Here is a 24,131-nt window from a genome sequence, read left to right on the forward strand (position 1 = left end):
ACCACTGCTAGTGAACAGAACTGCACATCTAAATTTTATGAATTGTACTGGGAGTGGGGGGTGGGGGAAGAATCGAACACCTAGCCAGTCAAATATCCTACGTGACCTGAGCATATTCCAAGAAAATATCTTGGGTTGCAGAATGTCCTGTACAGGCTAAAAGATTCTCGTGCAGAATAATCTCTACCTGCTGGGTGGGGAATGGTAGAATCGCCCCACCACTTTCCTGCTCTTAGTGATGTAAATAGCCACTTGGCAGGCAAGGGCAAGTGTGATAGCTTCAAGAATATACATTAAAAGAAGAAAGGAGGCAGGAAAACAAGATGGCTCCCTATTGCAACTTAATTGTTGAGCTGCAGGTAGGGAAAAGTAGTTTTGTCAAGGTAGCTATTTCTCCCATGTTAAATAGCTATTTGTACAGTATATATTATATAATATATATATACAGTATATATATTAACACCAGCTGCCTGCAATTAGTGCAGGTTCTCATCCCACCAGGCTCAAGGTTGACTCAGCCTTCCATCCTTCCGAGGTAGGTAAAATGAGGACCCAGATTGTTGGGGGCAATTAAGCTGACTTTGTAATAATGCCGCTTGGGGTGTGTGTGTGAAAGCCCTAATAAGCAGGCATATACATAGAATGAAGGCTACTGCTAAGCTTGTAAGCCGCCCTGAGTCTTCGGAGAAGGGTGGGATATAAATGGAATTAAAATAAAATAAATAAATATATCTATCAGCTGGGCAGTAAAAAAAGGAATAGCTCCTGAAGCTGATGCTCCCTGTAGGGTTTTTTTTCCCCTTTTGAAAATATCAAAAGTAGTGAGCACATATAATACACATATAATACACTTAATAATAATAATCTTTATTGATTAGTCCGTGGGCCATATCAAGGCCACACATTATACTAAAATGCACTAAAGACAATTTAGAATGGAATTGGTTAAAATACAATTTAAAATAAAATGGAAACAAAATACAACGTAAAAGGAAATTGGGATAAAATACATTTTTAAAATTGAAATTAGAATCAAATATGGCAATTTAAGATGTAGATAAATAAAATACGATAAAATTATATTTCACTATCACCCCTACAATCTACCCCAATCAGTCTCACATAGGCCGATCTCAGCCAAACATTTTGCTCAGGTACTGTGCTGTGTTAAATGTAATTTTCAAATTCTGGCCGCACATAATTAAGTTATTTTGATATGGGGGTCCCAATGGGCCATTCGTTTAGTGTATAGGCCAAGGTACCTGTCTCTCACGCTCTAATACAGGCAGCAGTGAAATAGGATGTGAACCAGGTCCTCAACCTCTGCCGCTCCGCAGATGCAGAGACGTCCATTAAACGGTATAGAGTGGAATCTCCCGTATCTGACCATTGTGTCAAGCTGTTCAAATCTCGCTCGCATGAATATTTCCCTAAGATGTTTTGGCAGTTGTAACTTCAAACAGCTGTCTGCTTGAAAAGTGTGTTTGTATTTGCTCAACCATTTCAAGTTACCCATCTTACTAAGGATGGCTATGTCCTTTTGTGCTTCAATATCCTTAATTCTTTGGGCAGCTCTTCTTTTAGATCGTTCCCCTGTAACGATCACAGCTTCTTACAAAATTTGTCAATTTAGTGAACCAGGAAGTTTGTGATTGTAATTTTATCTGCTCTAATAGGCATAACTTGGGGAGTCTATCACTCTCTATTTCATTAATTTTATGCCAGTAATTATATGTTCTGATTTTGGATAGAGCATGAATTATATGAATTCCCAGTTTAAGCTCTAACTGCTGCAGCAGATGTTCTTGGATCTATGCCCAAAATACATCTCGGGTCCTGGGACTACGTTTAGTCAAGTGTTGCAATTGAGTATATACCCCAAACTTCTGCTCCAAACAAAAGCATAGGAGTAACCTTAGCTTTATATACTCTGATTAATGGGACAAGGGACCCTGGATAACTATGATTCTTTAATTTAAGCAGTAGATTCAAACGAGCCTTTGCTCTAAGTGTGCTCCCTTGATGATGGCAAGCCCAACATCCAGTCTTGGAAAACGTTATGCCTAAGTATACAAAGGTGTTAACCTGTTCAGTTGGTTCACCATCTAATTGCCATCTATGTCTCTCATGATGTTTTCCAAACACCATGATTTTTTATTTAGATTTACTGATGGTTAGGGAATTGTCCTGGCAATAGGAGTTAAACCTTCTTAATAGCCTGCACAATCCTACTTGTGAATAAGATAATAGGATCATATCGTCGGCATAGAGCAAGCTGTTACAGTATGTGTTTAGGATCATTGGCATATGTACCATGGGATCCTTCATTAACCCTGGCAGGTCATTAATGTACAGATGAAATAATAATGGGGCCAGGATACACTGTTGTCTTACCCCTTTATTTGTATGAATCCTGTTAGTAAGGGCCCCATTAACCCCATACCGCACCTTCAAACAGGTACTTGTGTAAAGGACTTTAATCAAAGCTAGCAGTCTAGGTTCTATTTTAAGAGATGTCAATTTACTCCATAGTACTTCTCTGTTTACAGTATCAAATGCTGCTGTAAGGTCTATAAAGGCAGCAAACAGAATCTCCTCTTCTAGGCTTCCGGTTTGCCGAGCCAGCTGACATGGACGTCTGGAGGACAGCTCTAGTCTTCCAAGTCCAGTTTCGCATTGCTGGGGGGGGTCCTAAAAGGGCTGAAGAGTCACCCTGGAGGAGTGACCAGCAAGAAGGGGCTTTTGCAGAAATGTGGGGGAGCTGCAACCCCCCGTTAGTGCCTGCATTCCCTTCGAACCGGCGGATGAAAGACCGGCCATAGTAATATGGCCAGTTACTAGGCTGTAGACGGCCAAAGTCAAACTTACCACCAGGCAACATTAAAGCAGCGTGGAAGAGACGGGGGGGTAAGATTCCTCTCTTATACTTTAAACTTCTTATTTTCACCTAAATAAGCTGCTAAGTACCTTCCCCCCTGTGGAGAGGGAGGGGGGAATTTAACCCTCCCTTCAAATAAGCAGCAAGCAAGCTCGGGTGTTTTTTTAAAAAAAAAGTTGAAAAAAGAAACGGACTAAAAGAAAAGAATTTTCAAAGCACTTGGGGGACACCCAGTAGTTAAACCTGAAATTGCAATCTGACTTAATTTTTTTTAAAAAAGAAAACATTTAAGAAAAACAAGATAAGATTAACCTTGAACACCAGATGTGAAACTCCACCATGGAAGAGTTTCAAAAACAAATCTATGCTATGTGGGAAATATCCTACCAAACTTATCAGTTCCTTTCTACAGCTGGCGATGAAATAAGAGCTTTTGGAAAAGAATTAGAAAGTATCTCGAAGAAACAAACTCAAACTGTGACTACAACTAATATTTTATTGGGACAGAACTTAACAGAAGAAATTGAACAATCAAATACATTGGCAGAAGAATTAACTATTCAACAAGCACAGACTTTTGAAGACCAAAATGAGAAACGGGTGGAACAAAATTTATTCAGTCCAGGACAATTATATCAAGAGGTGAAAATAATGAGAAGATTTGGCGTTGTTAACAGACTCCTCAATCCTTCAAAAATGGAGACTGGAGGGCTACTTCAATATGATATAACAACACAAGAATGCTTTGATAACCCTGAGGCAAAGAAGCAAAAAATGATATGGCAAAGGAAGAAAGCAAGAATAAGATTGAAGAAATATGGGCATATTTAAGAGGACTGAAATAGATAATACCAAAATAGACAAGATTGTACTTGGATTACGAGATTGTTATTATGAGTAGATAAAAATACTAATTAAAAAACAAAACAAAATACAGATGTATGAATACTAACATTGAAATATTGAGCTCTTTAAATGAAATGGATTAAGATGTATATATGTTAAGAATGATACAATGTAACTAATATACTTGGATGTAGTGACATGAAAGGATGTATTAAATGTTGAAATTTTGGTTAATTTTCAATATGTGAAAACTATAAATGAGAAATAAGAATATTATATTGTCCTCCTCCTCTTTTTCCTCCTTGCAATTGGTATTCTAATGACTACCATTCTTATATTGTACTACTAACTTGTTGATATGGAAATGAGATAAATAAGAAGTATATTTACATTACTAGGTATCGAAGAAAATTGTGTAAAGGGAAAGGAGGTTATTTAGAAATATGAAAATGAGGAACTTTAAACATTTAATTTTAATATCAATGTAAAATTAAAGCTGGAAAAATATATAAGGTGTTTGATGTCTTAAAGATGGAATGTTAAAATATAAAATTTACCAAGGTATTGACAAATATAAGAAAACTATTAAATGACTGATGGATAGCAATGAGAAGTATGTTAGATAAGAGATAATATGTATTAAAGGAAACGAGAGAGGAAATATTGGTTACAACAATTTGGAGATTTGTAATAATATGTATTTGTCTGAAATGGAACTGCTGTAACCCAGGCACCATGTTGCTTTTTAAAGATACTATTGTAATATTGGAAAATTAATAAAAAAAATAAAAAAGAATCTCCTCTTCTAGGCACATTTGGCTCAGGACAAAGCAGTTATCAATGGTAGATAAGTTTTGTCTAAAACCTGCTTGTTCTGCTGTGAGGATATGATTTTCCTCTACCCAGATTTCAATTCTATTCAAAATATATTTTTGCTACAAGGTCAATAAGACTAATGGGCCTATAGTTACTAGGATCCTTTTTATTCCTTTTTATATATGGGGACAACTACTGCCATCTTCCACCCATCCGGTATATGGCAAGTGTTATTTATATGTGTAAAAAGACCTGCCAGTACTGGACCCCCCCTGTCGGGGAATTTCTTAAATAATTCTGGCATAAAATCCTCACCTGGGGCTTTATTACTCTTTCGGCTTTTAATGATGGATTGTATCTCTTTTACCGATACTGGAGGCCAAAGGGGCGGAGTTCTAGAGTTTACTAAATCACTGCTTAAAAAAGGTTTCTCTACAGGTTCCATAGAAGCAAACAGACATTGATAATAATTCTCCCAGTCCTCAGCTGGGATTGGTATATCAAATGCGGATCTCCGTTCCTTTAGGACTCCTGCTACAGAGTGCCAAAATATTACTGAGTTATGACTTTTGGCAGCCAACTCAAGTTCTGACCAGATTGAAATGGCAAAACTTTTTTTTCTTTAATTTTATATATATATTTTGTATTCCCTTCTTGTGGCTGCCATCAATTTCTTTTTATAATACACTAATTAACCCAAGGGCAGCATTTTTCAGCTTTAAATTATGTGAATGAATTTGCAATTTTGAATGTCATGGGCACAAGCTCAGATTGACTATGGTAAACTCATTCACTAAACCAGCTGCCACACCACATATGGTCATCAGGTGATTTCACCTCAGATTGCCTTATCTGCTTATTCAATTTATTTTTTGCAGAATAAACGCTAGTCAATGACCTGGCTGTTCATTTCATGAGGCAACCAACAAGTTCTAGCTTGTGCATTAAGTACCAAAACAATTTACAAGTACCACAAAATTTTCTCATCAAAATATGTCGAGTACCAAATTCAATGAGTTTCAAAGCAGTCAAGTGGTATGACTGTATTTGTGTGCTTATGAATGAGGAGTTGAAGGTCTCAGCCTCAAAGACAGAAATAATAATCTACTGTATGTTTGTAATCCAAGCCAGATGTTAATACCTTTTAATTAAAGTATCTATTTGATATTTGAATCTTTTCATTTCCAAAATTATGTATTTATCCCTTGTTCCAGTCCCATTGTTTTATATTTTGACCAGTATTTATTCTGTAATAGAACCCAGAGTAATTAATCAAATCAATTAATATTACAATTGACATCTTTTAGCTTTCAAAACAATAAAAATCTATTTACAGTAATATTTGTATTTTACAATTACAGGCTTTTAATTACATTCCTGAATCTGTTTATTTGAACCTTTGTATTATTTCAGAGTCGGCATACTGTGGAAGACCAAATTTATCATATTTGATACTGAATGTAACTAACTGCAGTTCATCATTGCTCACCCTGATCAGCTCTGGAAACATGTCAAGTGAAGAATTACAGAAATTCAGGATTAATGTTTTTGTAAAAAGCATGGTTTAATTATTTCTTTGACATTTAATTTTCTTGACTATCCTGGCCTTTACAACGACCAGTTTTGCTGATAGCAGAATGTAAATTATGTATTTCTTTTACATCTATTAATATGAAGGTAATTCCTGAGAATGTGAAAAGAAATACTTTCACCCAATTGCAGTTCTAAGCAGGAAAAGTTATTAACACAAGTAGAAACCTATATTAGGTCACATTTATTCCAGATAGGTGTGGCCTATTGGGATATATCACTCAACTCCAAATTGTCTTAGATAGCTTTCTGGGCAAAAGTAAAAGAGACTGTTTTCACCATAAATCTCTATATTACTATCTCACAGGTATATTTATTTTTAATTGCTAAACGAACCATGAAACAATAAACTCATGAATTTTGACCAATGTTACTGAGGCTCAACAAGATTTATATGTATACAAAATTTTGTAATACTTCCCAAGAGTTTTGAGATTTCCTAAAATTTGAAAATTTTGTAAGATGCTAGTATCTGAAGTTATTGTAGGCATACTGTATTGCTGATCCTGACCTAGATGATACTCTCCACCGATGATCTTTGCTGGACAAATTAGTTGGGACTTGGGCTATCTTACTACCATCTCTCTGTAAGTTCAGCACTCTATTATGTTGTGTCTGTGTGTGGGGGGGAGGGGGTTGGAATACAGATAATTCTCCACTTAGAACCATTTGCTTAGTGACCATTTGAAGTCACACCACCATTCGAAAAAGTGACTTATGACCGTTTTACACATTTAAGACTGCAGCAGCATCCCCATGGTCATATGATCAAAATTCAGAAGCTTGGTAATTGGCATGTATGTATGATGGTTGCAGTGTCCCAAGGTCATGGGATCCCTTTTTGCAACCTTCTGACAAGCGAAGTCAATAGCAAAGCCAGATTCATTTAACAACTGATCCCAACGCTAGTGATTCACTTAACAACTGTGGCAAGAAAGGTCATAAAATGGGGCAAAACTCATCTAACTGTTTTGCTTAGCAAATTATGGCCTCAATTATGGTTGGAAGTTGAGGACTACCCGTACAAATTGCTTGAACAAGAGCACTCTTAACAATAGTTGCTAAATTTACTTGCTGTTATACTATATTTCAGGAGAAATTTCCTGACAGTTAAAATAATTAAACAGTGCAACAACCTGCCTCCAGGAGTTGTGAATGCTCCAACACTGGAGGTTTTTAATAAGAGACTGCCTGAGCAGGGGGTTGGACTAGAAGACCTCCAAGGTAATAATAATAATAATAATAATAATAATAATAATAATAATAATAATAATAATAATAATAATAATAATAATAATAATAATAATAATAATAATAAAAGCACTACATGGCTAGTACATTAAAAATAGCTGGGAAAGCAGATAATAACAAGACCTGGCAATGGCTAAGAGCAGGAAAGTTGAAGAAAGAGACCGAGGGACTAATTCTGCTGCACAAGACCAAGCCTTAAGGACAAATGCATACAAAGTCAAAACTGAGAAGACAGTAACAGACAGTAAGTGCCGCCTCTGCAAAGAAGCTGAAGAAGCAGTGGACCACCTGGTAAGCTGCTGCAAGAAGATCACACAGACTGACTACAAGCAGCGGCATGACAAAGTAGCAACAATAGTGCATTGGAAGATCTGCAAGAGATATCTTTTGCCTGTAAGCCAGAACTGGTGGGATCATAAAATAGAGAAAGTCATAGAAAATGATAAAGTTAAACTGCTCTGGGACTTCAGAATTCAAACAGACAAGCACCTGCCACATAACACCCCGGACTTAACAATTGTTGATAAGAAAGACAAAAAAGTCTGGATAGTGGAGGTGGCAGTGCCTGGAGACAGCAGAATAGACGAGAAAGAACTGGAGAAGATAACAAAAAAAGACCTACAAATAGAAATACAAAGACTGTGGCAAAGGCAAGCAAGGGTAGTACCAGTAGTAATAGGTGCCTTGGGTGCAATCCCAAAACATCTGGAGCACCGCTTGAACACCATTGGCATTGACAAATTTGCCATTAGTCAATTGCAAAAGGCGGCCTTACTAGGAACTGCTTCCATCCTGTGACGATATCTGTAATACCATCAAACATCCACATCTGCCTATCCCAGGTCCTTGGTAAGGACTTGATAGGTAGACAAAAATGCCAAATCCAGTCTGAACATCTTGCTGACTGTGCAATGATCAATAATAAATTTATTATTATTATTATTATTATTATTATTATTATTATTATTATTATTATTTATTATTATTATTGTTATTATTATTACTACTACTATTACTAGTACTATTATTATTATTATTATTATTATTATTATTATTATTATTATTATTATTATTATTATTACTGTGTTTCAATATTCAGAATTTCTCAAGATAGATGATTGGTTAAAAAAGGTCTGAAGAACTTTTTTCAGTAGTCCAACAGAAGTCTTCAGATAATATCTCTTTCATAATGCCCATAGTGACCAACTCCAAGCAATTATAGTGAATTGATGTTTCAAGAAATATTTTCTTCTGATACCTTAAGAAAACTATTATGTTAAAATCTCATAGTATAAAACACCAACAACAAATTATACTAGAAGTATAGGCCAACCTACCACAGCCTAGTTTATGAATTAACTAGAACTATAATAATAATCTTCTGAACAAAGCAGATGAGACCACCTTTCATAGGCCTAGCAATCAAAATGTGTAAAAAAAGACTGTAGCTGCCATTTTCCATCTTAGATTAGATTAGATTTATTGAATTTATATGCCGTCCTTTCTCCCTAAGGACTCAGGGCGGCTAACAACAAAAAGTTTAAGAAACAGGGAATACAAAATTTAAAAAAGAATTAAACAATAAATGTAATAGATACATGACAATTTAACTCAATAAAAGCCAAATTTAAAAAACATAGTCAGTCCAGACCCGCTTGTTGGAATAACCAAGTCTTCAGGTCACGGCGGAAAGACCGAAGGTCAGGGGCCGTCCGCAGCTCCGGAGGCAGTTCATTCCAGAGGGTCGGTGCGCCCACAGAGAAGGCTCTCCCCCTAGGGGTTGCCAGACGGCATTGTCTGGCCGACGGCACCTTGAAGAGGCCGACTCTGTGGGAGCGAACCGGGCAATGGGAGGTTGATAATGGCAGCAGGTGGTCACACAAGTACACTGGACCTAAGCCATATAGGGCTTTAAAGGTTATTACCAGCACCTTGAATCACACTCAAAGGGTAACTGGAAGCCAATGCAGCTCGCGGAGGAGTGGTGTAACATGGGAGTATCGAGACACTACCATAAGCACCCGCGCGGCCGCATTTTGCACCAGCTGAAGCCTCCGGGTACACTTCAAGGGTAGCCCCATGTAAAGAGCATTGCAGTAATCGAGGCGAGAAGTGACGAGGGCATGGGTAACCGTGCATAGGGCATCTCGGTCCAGAAAGGGGCACAACTGGTGCACTAGGCGAACCTGTGCAAAGGCCCCCCTGGTCACGGCCGTTAGATGATCTTCCAAATTAAGCCGTGAATCCAGGACACCCAAGTTGCGGGCCCCTTCTGAGGGGGGCAGTGCCTCCCCCCCATCAAGAGAGATGGAACTTGTTGAACCATACGAGATGCCGGTATCCACAGCCACTCGGTCTTGGAGGGGTTATCCTCTTCTACCTGCCTTTACTGAAAAAAGGAAGTTGGCAATGATTGTCCAAACTGAGCAGGACATCTACTGCTCATAGTTGTCTTCTGTTTCTGTAAAATCACGCTCAGCTACTTTACATCTACTCTTTGCTTATCGACTGAGTTCCGTTCCAACAACCAGGTCATTAACCGAAATGGTTACTAAGCAAACTTGTGACAGAGAGAGAGAGAGAGACTGTGAAGATTATTGGTTGCTTCTGTCTTTTTCAGATAAAGTTCTTGTATACCCACACCAGCATTTTCACTCTGGCATACATTTTTGTCAGGCATACGAAATTTGGTTGTAAATGTGCACACTGGTCAGAAAATTGTTTTTTTATTTACCATATTTGCAAATAGTCATTAGCTGAAGTACTTGCTAAAAAGACTGGGTGTTTTATTAGATTCAGGACATATAATTTTTACTAGTCAGAAGTTTTAGTTTAGTATTCATTGCTACCATTTCAAGTTGTACTGAAATAAAAAGATTAGGCTGGATGTAAATTTTACTAAGCTTAGCACTACCAGAACAGATCCACTGAAATCAGCGTTAGTTTAGTTAATCATCATTTAGAGAGATAAGCAACAGAATGCCCCATTTCTAAAATTGTATTTTCATTTGTTAAAAAAATATAATTTTGGATTGACTAAACTTCTTAGTTAAAAAATATATGTAAAATTTCAAGTAAAAAACAAAAACAAAAACAAAATACCTGTAATTGACCATTTAGTGAACTCAGGTCTTCTGCTTTTTTCTCCAAAGACTGGACCCAAACTTTTCTTTTTTGTCTGCATCTTGAAGCGGCTGCTCTGTTCCGCTCTAAGAATTTCCGTCTTTTTTCGTCAGGATCTTCATTTGCTGCTCTTCTTCGGCGGCCTCCTGTATTTGGCGTCTGTGGTGCAGGCTGAGCAGGAGAGGCCTAGAAGTGCCAGAATACCACAATTCATTATGACAAATTCTGTATGCTTTCTGAAATATCCACTGTAAATTTTAATATTTATTTTGTAAAGCATTCTAGGATTGTTATGAGTCACTCCGTTATTTGAATACCATGTAAAATAACTGATACTTAACAACAGGCATGCCTAAAGCACTTAAAAAAGTACGATGGTGATGATATCACGGGAAATTTAAAAGAAGACAATTATTGTCTAATATATAAAAACTGTTTTCCAACCTAATATACTTCCACAAAGTCACCGTGGAATTAATTTTTATTCATTTCACCTTCACCCCCAGACAATAATAAATGTTTAACAATAATAATAAACGCAACAATGTTGCACTTATAACCAAGATAAATGCAATGAAAAACTGATAAATTTAAGTTAAATCACTAAGTCCATCTTCATTTCTGCACCATAAGTACAATAAACATATTCAACTATCTTACTTGATTGTAATTTAATTGTCATATACTCCCAGTGTCTGTCCTCTTCCTTTATCTAATACCAAGATGAATTGGTCTCCTCTCCATATGTTTAAGACATATAGCATAAAAGAACTGCCAAGACATTTTTCATGTTAGTAAACTCAGTCAGAAGCCAGGTTTCCATACCGGTGTTTCAGTAGTAGATGTGGCGGGCTGTTGTAGTGATTGTGGTCGTGCTTCCTCTGACTGAGTTCGAACCAGTCCACTTGTTTGTCCCTTAGCAGTATCTCCATTTGTTACCTGAGAATGCTGCTGAGTCAAAGCAGCTTTTAATCTCTAAAGAGAGGGAGACAAAAACCCATACACACTAACTTTACTCAGTGATGAATGATGCCCTGCAACAGAAGATGTACTTGGTGAGAAAAAGTGTAATGCTATGTGTATTCACATTTTTGTCCAATTTTAGACAATTCTATTATAATTTGCTGCCACATTCCAGAGAATTTCATGAGGTCCCCGAATTACCAAAACAGGCTTTTTCTAAGATCAGAGACTTTGATTAAAAAGCTCTCACATGCAAGCAGAATACTTTTCACTCAGCGTTGCAAACAATCCGTAGACTTTCTCCTAATGACCATTCTGGCGTTGGCATCTGCTTTTAATAGACAGCTGTCTAATCCTGCTTGTTTTAAGATAAAAAAATGTCTGGTATAAATCCACAAATATTATTTTTCATGTAGAAGACATGAAATGGAGTACATTTTAAAGATATTACATACAAAAATTTACATTCGTGTGCTCAATTCCCTTTAAAAAGACCCACTGACTTGCATCCTCCTTCCCTAATTGTGTGTAGTTAGCATGTATAATACATTTAAGTAAATAAATTTATATGTCCACCAATCTCAAATCCATGGCCCTAAGAATAAATAAAAACAAGAAAAAATCATCATAATAAAATAGTAACTCATGCAGCAGTCTGAAGCTAAGTGTTTTGTAGCTTTGAAAAAGCAAAAGCAAAAAAAGCAAAAGGAGGGCTGAATTACTAGACTGCAACAAAACTTTGCCATTTGAACTGTGTCACTTTATGGACCAACTCAATTCCATGAACAGATTCTTCATCCCCTTCCCTCCCAAACTTGCTTTATATATTGGACACAGGACATACAGTATTTGGAGAGCAGAATAAAATCTTGTTTCACAGGTAGTTTGTTGTTGTTGTTAGCTGCGAAGTCGTGTCCGACCCATCGCGACCCTATGGACAACGTTCCTCCAGGCCTTCCTGTCCTCTACCATCGTCTGGAGTCCATTTAAGCTCACGCCTACTGCTTCAGTGACTCCATCCAGCCACCTCATTCTCTGTCGTCCCCTTCTTCTATTGCCCTCGATCTTTCCCAGCATTAGGCTCTTCTCCAGTGAGTCCTTCCTTCTCATTAGGTGGCCAAAGTATTTGAGTTTTAGCTTTAGGATCTGGCCTTCTAAAGAGCAGTCAGGGTTGATCTCCTCTAGGACTGACCGGTTTGATCGCCTGGCAGTCCAAGGGACTCGCAGGAGTCTTCTCCAGCACCATAGTTCAAAGGCCTCAATTCTTTTGCGCTCAGCCTTTTTTATGGTCCAACTTTCACTGCCATACATTGCAACTGGGAAGACCATAGCCTTGACTATACGCACTTTTGTTGACAGAGTGATGTCTCTGCTTTTTAGTGTGCTGTCTAGATTTGCCATGGCTTTCCTCCCGAGGAGCAAGCGTCTTTTAATTTCTTGGCTACAGTCCCCATCTGCAGTGATCTTGGAGCCCAGGAAAATAAAATCTGTCACTAACTCCATTTCTTCCCCATCTATTTGCCAGGAATTGAGAGGGCCGGATGCCATGATCTTGGTTTTCTTAGTTAGTTACAGCTTTAAATAAAATAACTTCTATGTGAGGGGAAAAAAATGCTGAACTGGTGGCTTCTGAGATAAATGTTTCACTTAAGGAATTTGGAAGAAGTAAGCCATCAGGGGAGGGAAATCATAGAATCTGTGGAAGATTGTCCAAGTTACTATACAATCAAGCATACATCTACACACACCTTGATTCTTTTTTACATGTTAGCGCATACTCCCCATTGCCTTTAATATTTAGCACAATATTCCTTTGCAATCTACTGAATGGATGTATCGTATCTATGAATCCCATTCTCGTCTCCCTCCCAGAGAGCTTAAGACAATATACACGTACCCATAGATATTACAAATTATGTCACAGCATAAGAGTCTTACCTGAGACCTCTTAGTAAATTTAGTAAACTTAACAAAAGTCTTTATCGCTATCACTATATTGCACAAGAGATATAGTGATATAGCAAAATCAAATACAGAATTAGTAAGGCTAAAGTGCAGAGTTATTCACTCAAAATGGACTCATAGCTCCTGCTAAAAAAGCAGGTAGCAGCTAGGAGGCCCTTTGCACACCTCTGGATTGTGCACCGGCTGACACATTCCTGCACTGGAAGGCATTGCTCAATCACTCCTGGCCTTGTGACCTCTTGACTGGATTATGCAATGGTTCTATATAGGGCTGCCCTTGGAAAATATTTGGAAGTATCAACTGGTGAAAAATATTGCTGCGTCAGATGTTTGACATGTAACATCAATACTATGTGCTATGTGAACTGTATTGGTGGTTGAGTATTTCTGGATAAAATTCAAACTGCAGGTTGTCATCTTTAAAGCCCCTCACAACCAGAACATCTTAGGGACTATTTTCTCTCAGCTGTTTCTACCCATCTAATTCAGTGTGGCAGATAGGGCATTTATGAGTCCTATCAGCCAAGGAATATTGTTTTTGATGGGGATTAGGAGACCTGCTGTCTCTGCCATGGCCCCTACTCTCTGGAACATTCTTCCTTCAGAGATCAGGATGACCCCAATCCTACTAGCCTTTTGTAAAGCTGTGAAGATCACATTGTGTGTTTAGGTTTGGACCCCAAATGTGTTAAGCGTCCCATTTCTTAGCTATCTTAACATAAATAGTAATCGTTTTATTTGGCAACCATATATATTTATTTTCTATTGTTTTATGTTTTGTATGATGTGTATCGCCCAGTGTCACTGGTTGGGATGGGCAACTATAGAAACTAAACAACTACATAAACAAATAAAATACCTTCACAATACATCTGAAATATTAACTATTTAATAATAAACAGTACAGGTGTTTGAAAAAATGCCTCTATCCTTGAAAATAAATCCCTATTACATCTGCCTAAATTCGCTGCAATAGATCACTCAATCATGGGTTCATAGATAACAGTATTATTGTAAAAACAATTTATGAAAAAGTCAGATCCATTTTTCATATCTGCCACAAAATCTCATCAGAGTAATAACCTTCCTTCTCCTGGGTGTTATCTTACCATCTGCTACTCTATTACTTATCTTTATTTTGCAACTAATTAACAGCATAATCTTCTAAATTCAGCAAGTTAATTATCATTATTGTGGTCTTTGCAGCATCATCAGTCCTCATGAAGTCTTTTCTCCCCCTCCCCCTCTGAGAATGTATAAAAATGAACTTAAGAAAAGGTCTGTTTCTTTACAGCAGGCTCATTAGGTGTTTGCTGATTAGCTTGGCATGCAGAGAGACAGGTCAGAAGAATTCCACAGAATATAAGGTCCCATGTGGAGCTTAACTAAGTTAATGTGAGTTTCTGAACATTTGCCAAGCTACCCTCTGTCAATTCTCTGTAGTAACCCCTGCAGAAAACCTACAGGCTACCCACTATACTCCGGGTATTTCTCAGTTTGCCACAAAACATTGCAGAGTTCTGGGGAATGCCACTTAAAAAGAAAGATGTTTTTCTATCGCAATAATTCTAATTAAGATACCTTATTTGTTACTGCTTTTTCCCCCACAATAAATGTTAACTCTTTATTTGCTACAGTTCTGGCATTTCGGAAACCATGACTATCTTCATAACCCATTTGAGGACATTTGTATATGATTATTTCTAAAGCAACATCATTTTATGTGGCAATTTTAAAAACTTTAATGCAGAGGTCTTCAACCTTTTGGGCACCAGGGACCATTTGTGTGGAGAAAGGTTTTTCCACGGACTGAAGAGTGTGTGGTTTTGTGTGCTGCCTGCATTCCGCAGGTAGGTCTTTGCTTGTTTGTGCAGACTGGTTGCTGGCATGCCACGGACCGGTACCAGTCCACGGACCAGGGGTTGGGGAGCCCTGCTTTAATGCATACTGTCTCAAGGAGTTTACAGTCTAAAGCTAAAAGCTCTTATATTTGTCCTGGCTTAGTTACAGTATTCAGCATGGTTGCTAATATTTTCTAATTATTACTTATTTCTACTTAATTAAAAATATATATCTATCCCTAATACTAATTTTCTCATAGGATTTTCCAGTGCACAATTATATAAATATAAACAGGTTTCTAGAAGCTTTACTCATAACAGATTTTATGAAATAAGAAATATTTTGAAATATTAATCTTTTCTAAATTCAAGTGACAGTTCTAACTAAAGTGGCACAAATGTTTTAGTGGCAATTTCTTGCATCAGGTTTTCACTGTAATATTAATATTAAAATTTCAAATTAGCAAAGGCTGCTAGGCTAAAAAAAAATCAAAAGCTGCTACAAGTGTATTATTAAAACTAATATTCTACAGTTTCCTAAAGTTCTTGCCTATATTGAAATCTGATTTAACATTGCACATCTGATTTACATTTCCTCTTACATCCTAACAGGACAGATCAAGCTAGCTGATAACAAAGTAAAAATGTTAAACGGGAAAAGGCAGAATAAAAATAGCACTTAAAATATTTCAGCATACATAGCATCACACTCAAGCAAAATAAACCTTGAACAGTTCAAAAAGACAAAATGGTATTGGATTGTATTTATTAGTTCAAAAAAAAATTCAAAAGGGTTCACCAATAAAATGGGTCTTAATACCTTAAATTGGAGAAAATGGGAAGCAAAGTGGGGTCTCAATTTTGGCAATAATGCAGGAGAAGATTTTCTCCCATATACACTGATAGAGAGCCATCCTTAAAGGGGCCTCAGTTACACATTTTATAATCCAGATAACCATGTGTAATAAGTGCTGTATTCAGTAATCAGATTATAAACTGTTAGGAAACAAGAATAGCTTTTTGTATTTAAATACGGGTGAGAACCAGTATTAGTTTTTCACCAGGTACATTATGTGAAGCTTTCATGAAGCTGCATCTGTGAAAGGTCCAGTGCAAGGCCTTTTCCAGTTTTCTTCACCCAAGACTCTTGTGCTGCAGTAATAATTGAAGTCTAGCCATTTCCAGCTTTGGAAATGTTGACAGCAAAATTATCTTCTGAGCACTAAGAGCAGGAGCTTAAAGCAGGCACGCAGTGAGACTCACACTTCCAAATGGTTTGCACATCCCTACTAATTAAGACCAGCGTGTTAATGCTGAAGTCTGACCATAGCAGAAACAGATGCATCATAGCTGGGCAACAACACTCTTGGCCAAAATTGATGACTGAACATTTAATAAAAAGACTGGACTCAGGGAGATTTCCAATTCAACTCATTATTTACAGACTCAGCAGATGCCTTCATGTACAATAATAAAGTTTTAGTGTCAACATTTTAATTTTTTTTCCCACTTAACTGAACCAAAAAGGAAAAAAAATTGAGCTATTTAGGCTGAAATGAATAATCTCTAGAATATCATCCTAGCACTCATAGATTTGATCAATTCATGCCTTTGATAAAAGTTCCTTAACTTTGGCAGAAATTTAGACCAGCTTGTGAGAAGAATGGGGGAAAAAACCAGTAAGCTGGGCTTTGAAAAAAGTGTTCCAACTGGTAGGCAGGACAGCTCTGGCACCCTTCTTTGGATATCATGGCTCATTTTTATTTTTAATTCTGTACACTTCAGGCTTCATAAAATATAAATTGCTGTAACATTTCTTTTTTAAAAAACAGCATTCTGATGTGTGTGTGTGTATACACACACACACACACACACCTGAGAACTGTTGCATAGAATGCAAATTCATAAAATATTTTGAAGATTTAATAGCAAATTGTTCTAAATTAGGAAAATTGTACAATCTACATTTCTAAATGTATTTCCCTCACACCTCTTTTACACTGAAATGCTCAATTCAAACCCAGGAAACATTTTTTAATATATATGACCGGAAATGCTACAATGGTCGTAAATGTGAAAAATGGTCATAAATCACATTTTTTCAGTGCCGCCGTAACTTTGAGCGGTCACTAAAAGAATGGTTATAAGGCGAGGACTATCTGTATATCGAGCTTACTGAGAAGCTTAGTCCCCAACATACTACTTTAAATTCTTTTAGCCCCTTTTGAATGTTCGTCTCTCCTAAGTTTCGTAGTTTGTGTGGGTGTGCGTTACTTTTTCAAATCAGGCAGAATCTAGAAGCATACTAATGGCCTCTCTGCTCTTTGTGTGTTGTGTAATTAGTCCTGTTATGTAAGAGAACATGCCTACTACTGTTACTATTTTAGGTAAGTAGGAGCTTAAACAAAATGTGCTGGTAAACACTACTCGTGTTCAAGATATTTTACACCCCTGCTTCCCACTTTTTAATATACTGTAGGCCATGTTTTTAATATTCATCTCCTTCACTCTTATTTTTAAATGTAAATCTACTACATATTTTCAAACCTACTAATTATCCCTCCTCTTGTGTATGGCCTGTGTTGATTTGGCTATAAACCAAAGAACTATAATTGCTTATCATTATACATGCAATATAGGCAATTAACGATTGCAATGAAACAATTAATTTATGCACTATGCAAAGTTAAGTAACAAAGGTTTGAACATGAATTTCTAGTTTCTCATGAATACTTTCATTTTTGTAAGTATAATAGGCTACCAACTATAATCACATTTGCTACTCTGAAATTATATGGCTACCAATTAAATTTTGCAGGAATCTCATCCACCATGATCATTTCAAAAGGTACCACCTGTAGTATTATAATCAAGTGATCAGTGCATTCAATCTCTAAAAGTAATAAAGAACATATAAGTTTAGGCAAGGAATCAGTTATTCTGCAATCTGTGATTACAAAACATACAATCTATGGAATTCAATGCGATCAAGGGTATGAGGGCCACTACTTTCAAAAGTTTTAAAAGGAGAATTGGGCTATCAATGCCTAAAAGTCTTGATGATTCAGAATGCCTTAAATACCAGTTACTAGAGAACAACAGCAAAGAAATTGTATTGCCCTCTGTATTGCCTGTCAATTTTCTGAATGCATCTATGCACACTCAACTCTAACCTAATGGGCACTTATGTTTCAACTATATATATTCATGAAACTGAGAAAAAAACAGGAACTACAATATATTTTACCTCAAGTTATACAAATGTTGAGCTGGTCATGGAATTATTTGAGTTGAATTTGAATTTATTGTAGTCACTCACCAATGTACACTAACAAAAATAGATAAGAATTAACACTTTCTACACTAAAAACAAATAACAATAAAATGAAGTCACAACAATGAATTGCTAAATCAGAAACATGTAATAGAACAATTGCCTCCACCGTAATTTTAATTTTTAAACTAGCAATTTTTCAGCCACAGTGGTTGATAAAATTGCTATTTTTACTAGGGATTTTGAGGTTACATTATTTTTTTTACCAAATGATATAAATTACATTACATTTAAATATGTAAATTGTGATCCAGTTTTCATGCTTACACCAACGTAACTCTGGTCTACAAGGAGAAAGCCTCAGAAATGAAAGTCGTTTAATTTTAGGGTCACTAATAAAGGAAAATTATGTCCTGAGTATTAATTGGCTCCGGTTTCCAAGATACAGCTTCAGGTAAAAATTGCATCAAAATAATTCAAAATTACAAGGGGGATGTGCAATTATGCTCCATCACTTTTCTGCAAAATGTGATATAACAATGAAAAAGGTACCACACCAATCATTATAAATTTATCTTTTTATTGATACCAATAACATAACTTTCCATTCATTTATTGGTTTTTCATGTAACATTTTCATGCTTTTTGAATAAAAATCTGACAAGTTCTAACATCAGATTAAACGATAAGGTTCCACTGTTGTAATCTGGAGCCCAGTAGCTCTGCTTTACTCTTAGGCAATTCCAAATCCCTGGCCAAGTCATTTAGTTCACTCTGAGAAATCAGATGTGGTTCAGGAGCATATGGTGCCTAAAGTTTGGGTCCGCTGACATCAACGGCCCTGGATCAGTTCCATCCTGTTCATTGTCTTTATCATCATCTGAGTCTAGAGAGTAGGATTCTGGTGGATCTGGAATTGGCAAGTCCTCACCATGGGGTACATGGTGCGGATGGGATGTTTGGATATTCCATAATCCACTTCTCCTTTCCTGAGATCCCTTTTGCAATTGGGGGAACTGTGTGAAAAGAGTAGTCGCTACTATGATTGGTGGGTTCCCTCCACATTCCATTGGAACTGCAAAAGGCATGGAGTTTTTCTTCTTGTTTAGCTAAATTGCACATGTAATGCAACAATAATGAGGGGCCCAACTCTTGTCCCGATCCCCCATTTTGCATCAAAAATATAAGTGGTATGCCTTTTTTTAACCACTGTCATCACACTGCACTTTTGAGATGCAAATGTAACCTCGCCACAAATATATCATAAGTTATCTGCACTGTTTACACAGTTTTGTGACATCTTGGCTTCTGAGGGAAAATATCACGCAACTGTTCCTTGGGAATTTTAGGCAATAACACTTTCACAAGCCACCAGATGTAACTGTATGATGCGTAGATCTGACCGAGACAAATGTACCTTGCAATAAAAGAACAATAAATTACAGTTAGGCAATAATCTTTAGTCTCAAAGGGAAGATTAAAAACAGACCTGTCAATAAGCTAAGAATCAGAAAGTACCAGAAGACTTCAAGTCAAAAACATCATCAGCTTTGCGCTGATTATTAGTACTCACATACAATTTTATGTCTGGGAAAATGATGCAGCACCTACCAATTTTGCCTCTGACTGCACCGGTTGTGGAGATGATGGTCCTGGAATTCCTGGAATACTAGGCACCATGGTGACAGGTCTGACAAGCTGTCCAAGAGGGGGTGAGTTAAGACCAAATAAAAACAAACTCTACTTCATAAGCAATTGGGATTTTCTACCCTTTACTTTAACTACACCACAATGCTGTTCTACCTCAATGAGATTAAGATTTGACTCGGAGGATCTTTAATCCTATCTGCTGACATTAGGCAGGTGGTACCCAGGAAGAACCCCTACCTACCAAGAGCAGCAGTCTACTCGGGAAATCACCTTCCCAGATATGTTTATTTATTAATCAAATGTCTGTGCTGATGCCTTGTGGTGGCTAACAAGACTACAAAAATACATAAAAGTATTAAAAAAACTTAACGGTAAAATAGATACTGTTCTAACACCCCCCCCCCCAGAAAAGCCGATCTTCAGCTTTTTATGGAAAGCAGACAATGTGGAAGTCAGACAAACATCCAATGTGAATTCCTCCCAGAGCCAGGGCCAGCTCTGGATAATAGAGCTTGTTTTGTTAGTTCACAATAAGGCTTTTTTATCTGCTGAAATCTTATTATTGATTTTTATTACTACGATTACTCTTTTTATTACTCTTCAATTTACAACTCACCTTTTATTTTTTTTACAACTGAAAGCGAGTTACGTAATGCCCTGCTTCCTATTTTCTAGTCCACAACAACCACAACCCTGTGAGGTGGGTGTGGCTGAGACTGATTAGCCTGAAGTCCCCCAATTGGCTTTCGTGACTAAAGGAGGAAAATTTATTGGTCCAGCTAGTCCAGGGGTAGGCAACCTCGGCTCTTTTATGACTCGTGGACTTCAACTCCCAGAATTCCTGAGTCAGCTATGCTATGCTGACTCAGCTATGCTGACTCAGGAATTCTGGGAGTTGAAGTCCACGAGTCATAAAAGAGCTGAGGTTGCCTACCCCTGAGCTAGTCCAATCCACTCTTCAGCACAAAATATCCAGAGTTTTCTCAACAGATGACTGCTTATGTAAACTTTGGTTTAACACTGTCCATACAGAGAAGCCCTGCCTCTTGAACTTTTTGTGCACTCTCTTACTGGTTAATTGAAAACTAACCATCTACAGCTTAAGGCACAAAGATGAATCTTTCTCCTCCCCTGTGAAGCTAGTCTCCACCTATGCTATCATAGGTGGAGTCTCCAGTTATGCTATCAAACATATCCCAGTAATTTGGGCTGCTACTTTTAACTTCTACTCATGACTTCCGAAGAGCCAGATATTCTTCTATACATTATTTATATATAATATTATATATAATAAATACACCTGTATCCAGGCCTTTGGCTATGATCAATTATATGTAATTTATATTAAAAATGTTGAAAAAAATACCAAGTCTTGAGTCAGAATACTGCAAGCAGGGTATGCGTTAGGAATGCCTGTAATACTGCCGCTAATGTATGTTGGGGGGGGGGATAGTTAGAGCAGATATGCTTTATCCCTTCTTGCCTAAATTAGTTTATATGAAGATTGTTCCCTTATTCCTACTGAGGAATGTCTTTCAGCTTTTTTCTCCATAAGATCCTGATTTAGATCTCATTTTAGTTTCCCATTATTAGTACAGCCTAATTATATACTCCTCTCCCATCACCCTTACTGGTTTTGCCAGAGGCACAGATGTTCCCAGGATAACCATTTTGTGAGAGGGACTTGTCCAAACTTTGAAGGAAGGTATTACGTCATACAATAGACTTACTGGAACTGCAGTTGGTACGTGCACATTAGAATTTGTGATTGAAGCGGGAATAGCAACAGGCATGGTTTGTCCATTCGGAAGATGCAACAAAAGGGGGAAAGGGCCTGGCACCGGTCTAAGAAAAGAAGAAAAAATAATTATAGCACTTATAGTAGAAAGAATATTGCAAATTTCAATAGTCCTCGAAAAACGTCTAGGGTGCTGAAACATTTTCTACTATATCTCCAATGTTAGATTAATTGTAATTTGTAGTTTTGATTCTTTTTTACCAACAGAAAAAAATTACCATGAAGTTATTTTAAATTTTTGACCACAGACAATTTTTATTTTTATTTTGTAAATCTTTTCAACAATCCTATCCAATTAAAGAAAAAGTCACGAGATATGAAATTGGATCCTACTCATCCTATGGGTTTCACCATTTCAGCACTGTGAAATTTGTTCGGAGATCGTTGCTATTAGTCACAAATTAGAAACAGTTTATGGAATACTGTAACATTATCTGATATTTTCTAGATGGTGGGGTTAGTAGAGCCTTTCAGTCCTGGAATGTCATTGTAAAGAAGCAGAAGCAGAAGAAGAAGAGGAAGAAATAATTTGGATCTAGATGCGAAGTTCTACAACCTGAATTAATCCTTCTGTTTGCAAAAAAGGACCAAAAACCACTAAAGCAGGGGTGTCAAACTCGCAACGTCACGAGACGTGTTGCGACGTATCATGACTTTTTCCCCATTGCTAGAGCTGGGTGGGCGCAGTTTCGGCATCATGTATCCGGCCCATGGGCCAGCAGTTTGACACACCTGCACTAAAGGAAGAAATGTTTTTATCAATTCCTCTCTTCCACCAAAACTAATGTACAAATGTACATTACAACTAATGTATCAAATTTCCAGATGGCACCCACAAAAAATGGAGGAATCAATGAATTCACTATCTTCCTTTCTGCAAAAAATATTTTGAGGTACTCTGGAGATAAGCCAGAGCTATTATGACTTCCAAAACAAACATCAACATTTGTTTCTATCGTTTTTCCTCTTTAGTCATATATAAAGCACAAAACTAAATAAGACTGACCGTTTTTAATGAGAAAACCTAGACATTTTTTTTTCGACTTTTCGAAATCCCAACTAGTCCTCACCATTTTATTAAATTCTCTGAATCTTACACAGCAGTTATGAGGTTGTATTTACAAGAGATAAGAACATTTTAGTATCTATTTAACACTTACACTATTGGCCTATTGGAAGATGGAGCTTGTGTTATGACAGTGCTAGAAGTTGGTGAAGGTATGGCTTGCTGAATAATGACACTTGAGTCAGAACTTGCAAGCAACACATTAGGAACCTGTAGAGAAGCTGGGCGGACAATTGTGGAAGTAGGCTGGGCAGTTTGCTGCAGACACACTTCCTGCAAGAAACATGAAAGCTTCTCAATTTCCCAAGCCTCGTTAGAATCAAAGATAATCAGAATTCTTTAATTATATTTAGATTTGTTTTAGCTTTTTCTCAAAAAAAAAAAGTTAAAATCCCTAGAATTCTTTTAGTTGCAACTTACTACCATTTCTTACATTAAGAACTACCACATGGATCAGGAATAGGCAACCTGCAGTCCTAGGGCCACGTGCAACCTTTGGCCCGATTTCATGCAACCCTCAGCCTAATTTCAAAAGTTCTTCACAATTGATCAGTTCAGACCCCTGGCAAGAATGATCTGTCCCTTCCCCAGCAGTCTGCTGTGAGAAAAGAGAGAAAGGGGCGGGGGGGGGGAAAGTGTCAGAAAGAGATTATGAAAGAAAAAGTATGAGGAAAAAAAGGAATTCTAGAAAGAGATTAAATGGGTCAATCAGCCTGCTTTTGCTCTGGTTTTCTCCATGAACTGCTTCTGCCCCACCTACCAACGCTAATGAAATTCCCAACACATTACAACTAAATAAACGTCACTTTCATCTCCCCAAATAGATCACCCACCCCAGCACAGATTGTTTGGTCGGGACTACAGGCAAAGACAATATTCTGCAAGCATGTTGTTATTGAGGTTGGAGAGTTTTTTCCTCACACTTGATAAGTTTCTCTACAACAGACTCTACTATCACTTAAATGTGTAAAACTGGTATGAATTCTTGATGTGGATAGGTTTGCTTAGTCATATTTGAGATACATAGCAGAAAAGATTATGTACCTTTTGTTCATAGACCAGGGGTAGGC

General features: G+C 37.2%; 1 protein-coding gene across 10 annotated transcripts in view; it reads right to left on the reverse strand.

Annotated features, from left to right (window-relative positions):
• The window catches only part of ATF2 (activating transcription factor 2), a 73,235-nt gene that overhangs the window by 25,792 nt on the left and 23,312 nt on the right, over positions 1-24,131 (reverse strand). For 9 of the 10 annotated variants that reach the window (XR_014490722.1, XR_014490723.1, XM_083348541.1 and 6 more), the window contains 5 exons: positions 23,156-23,334; positions 21,928-22,042; positions 20,159-20,245; positions 11,330-11,479; positions 10,484-10,690 (listed from right to left, as the gene is read on the reverse strand). Coding sequence is in view for 8 of the 10 variants with exons in the window: in XM_083348541.1 (XP_083204667.1) it covers positions 10,484-10,690; positions 11,330-11,479; positions 20,159-20,245; positions 21,928-22,042; positions 23,156-23,334 (738 nt within the window). In the remaining 2 variants the exon portion in view is untranslated. The remainder of the gene's footprint in view (positions 1-10,483; positions 10,691-11,329; positions 11,480-20,158; positions 20,246-21,927; positions 22,043-23,155; positions 23,335-24,131) is intronic. The other variant, XM_083348540.1, reaches the window with a different exon arrangement.

The sequence above is a fragment of the Vipera ursinii genome, assembly GCF_947247035.1.
Source record: "Vipera ursinii genome assembly, chromosome: 1".
Classification (NCBI taxonomy): domain Eukaryota; kingdom Metazoa; phylum Chordata; class Lepidosauria; order Squamata; family Viperidae; genus Vipera; species Vipera ursinii.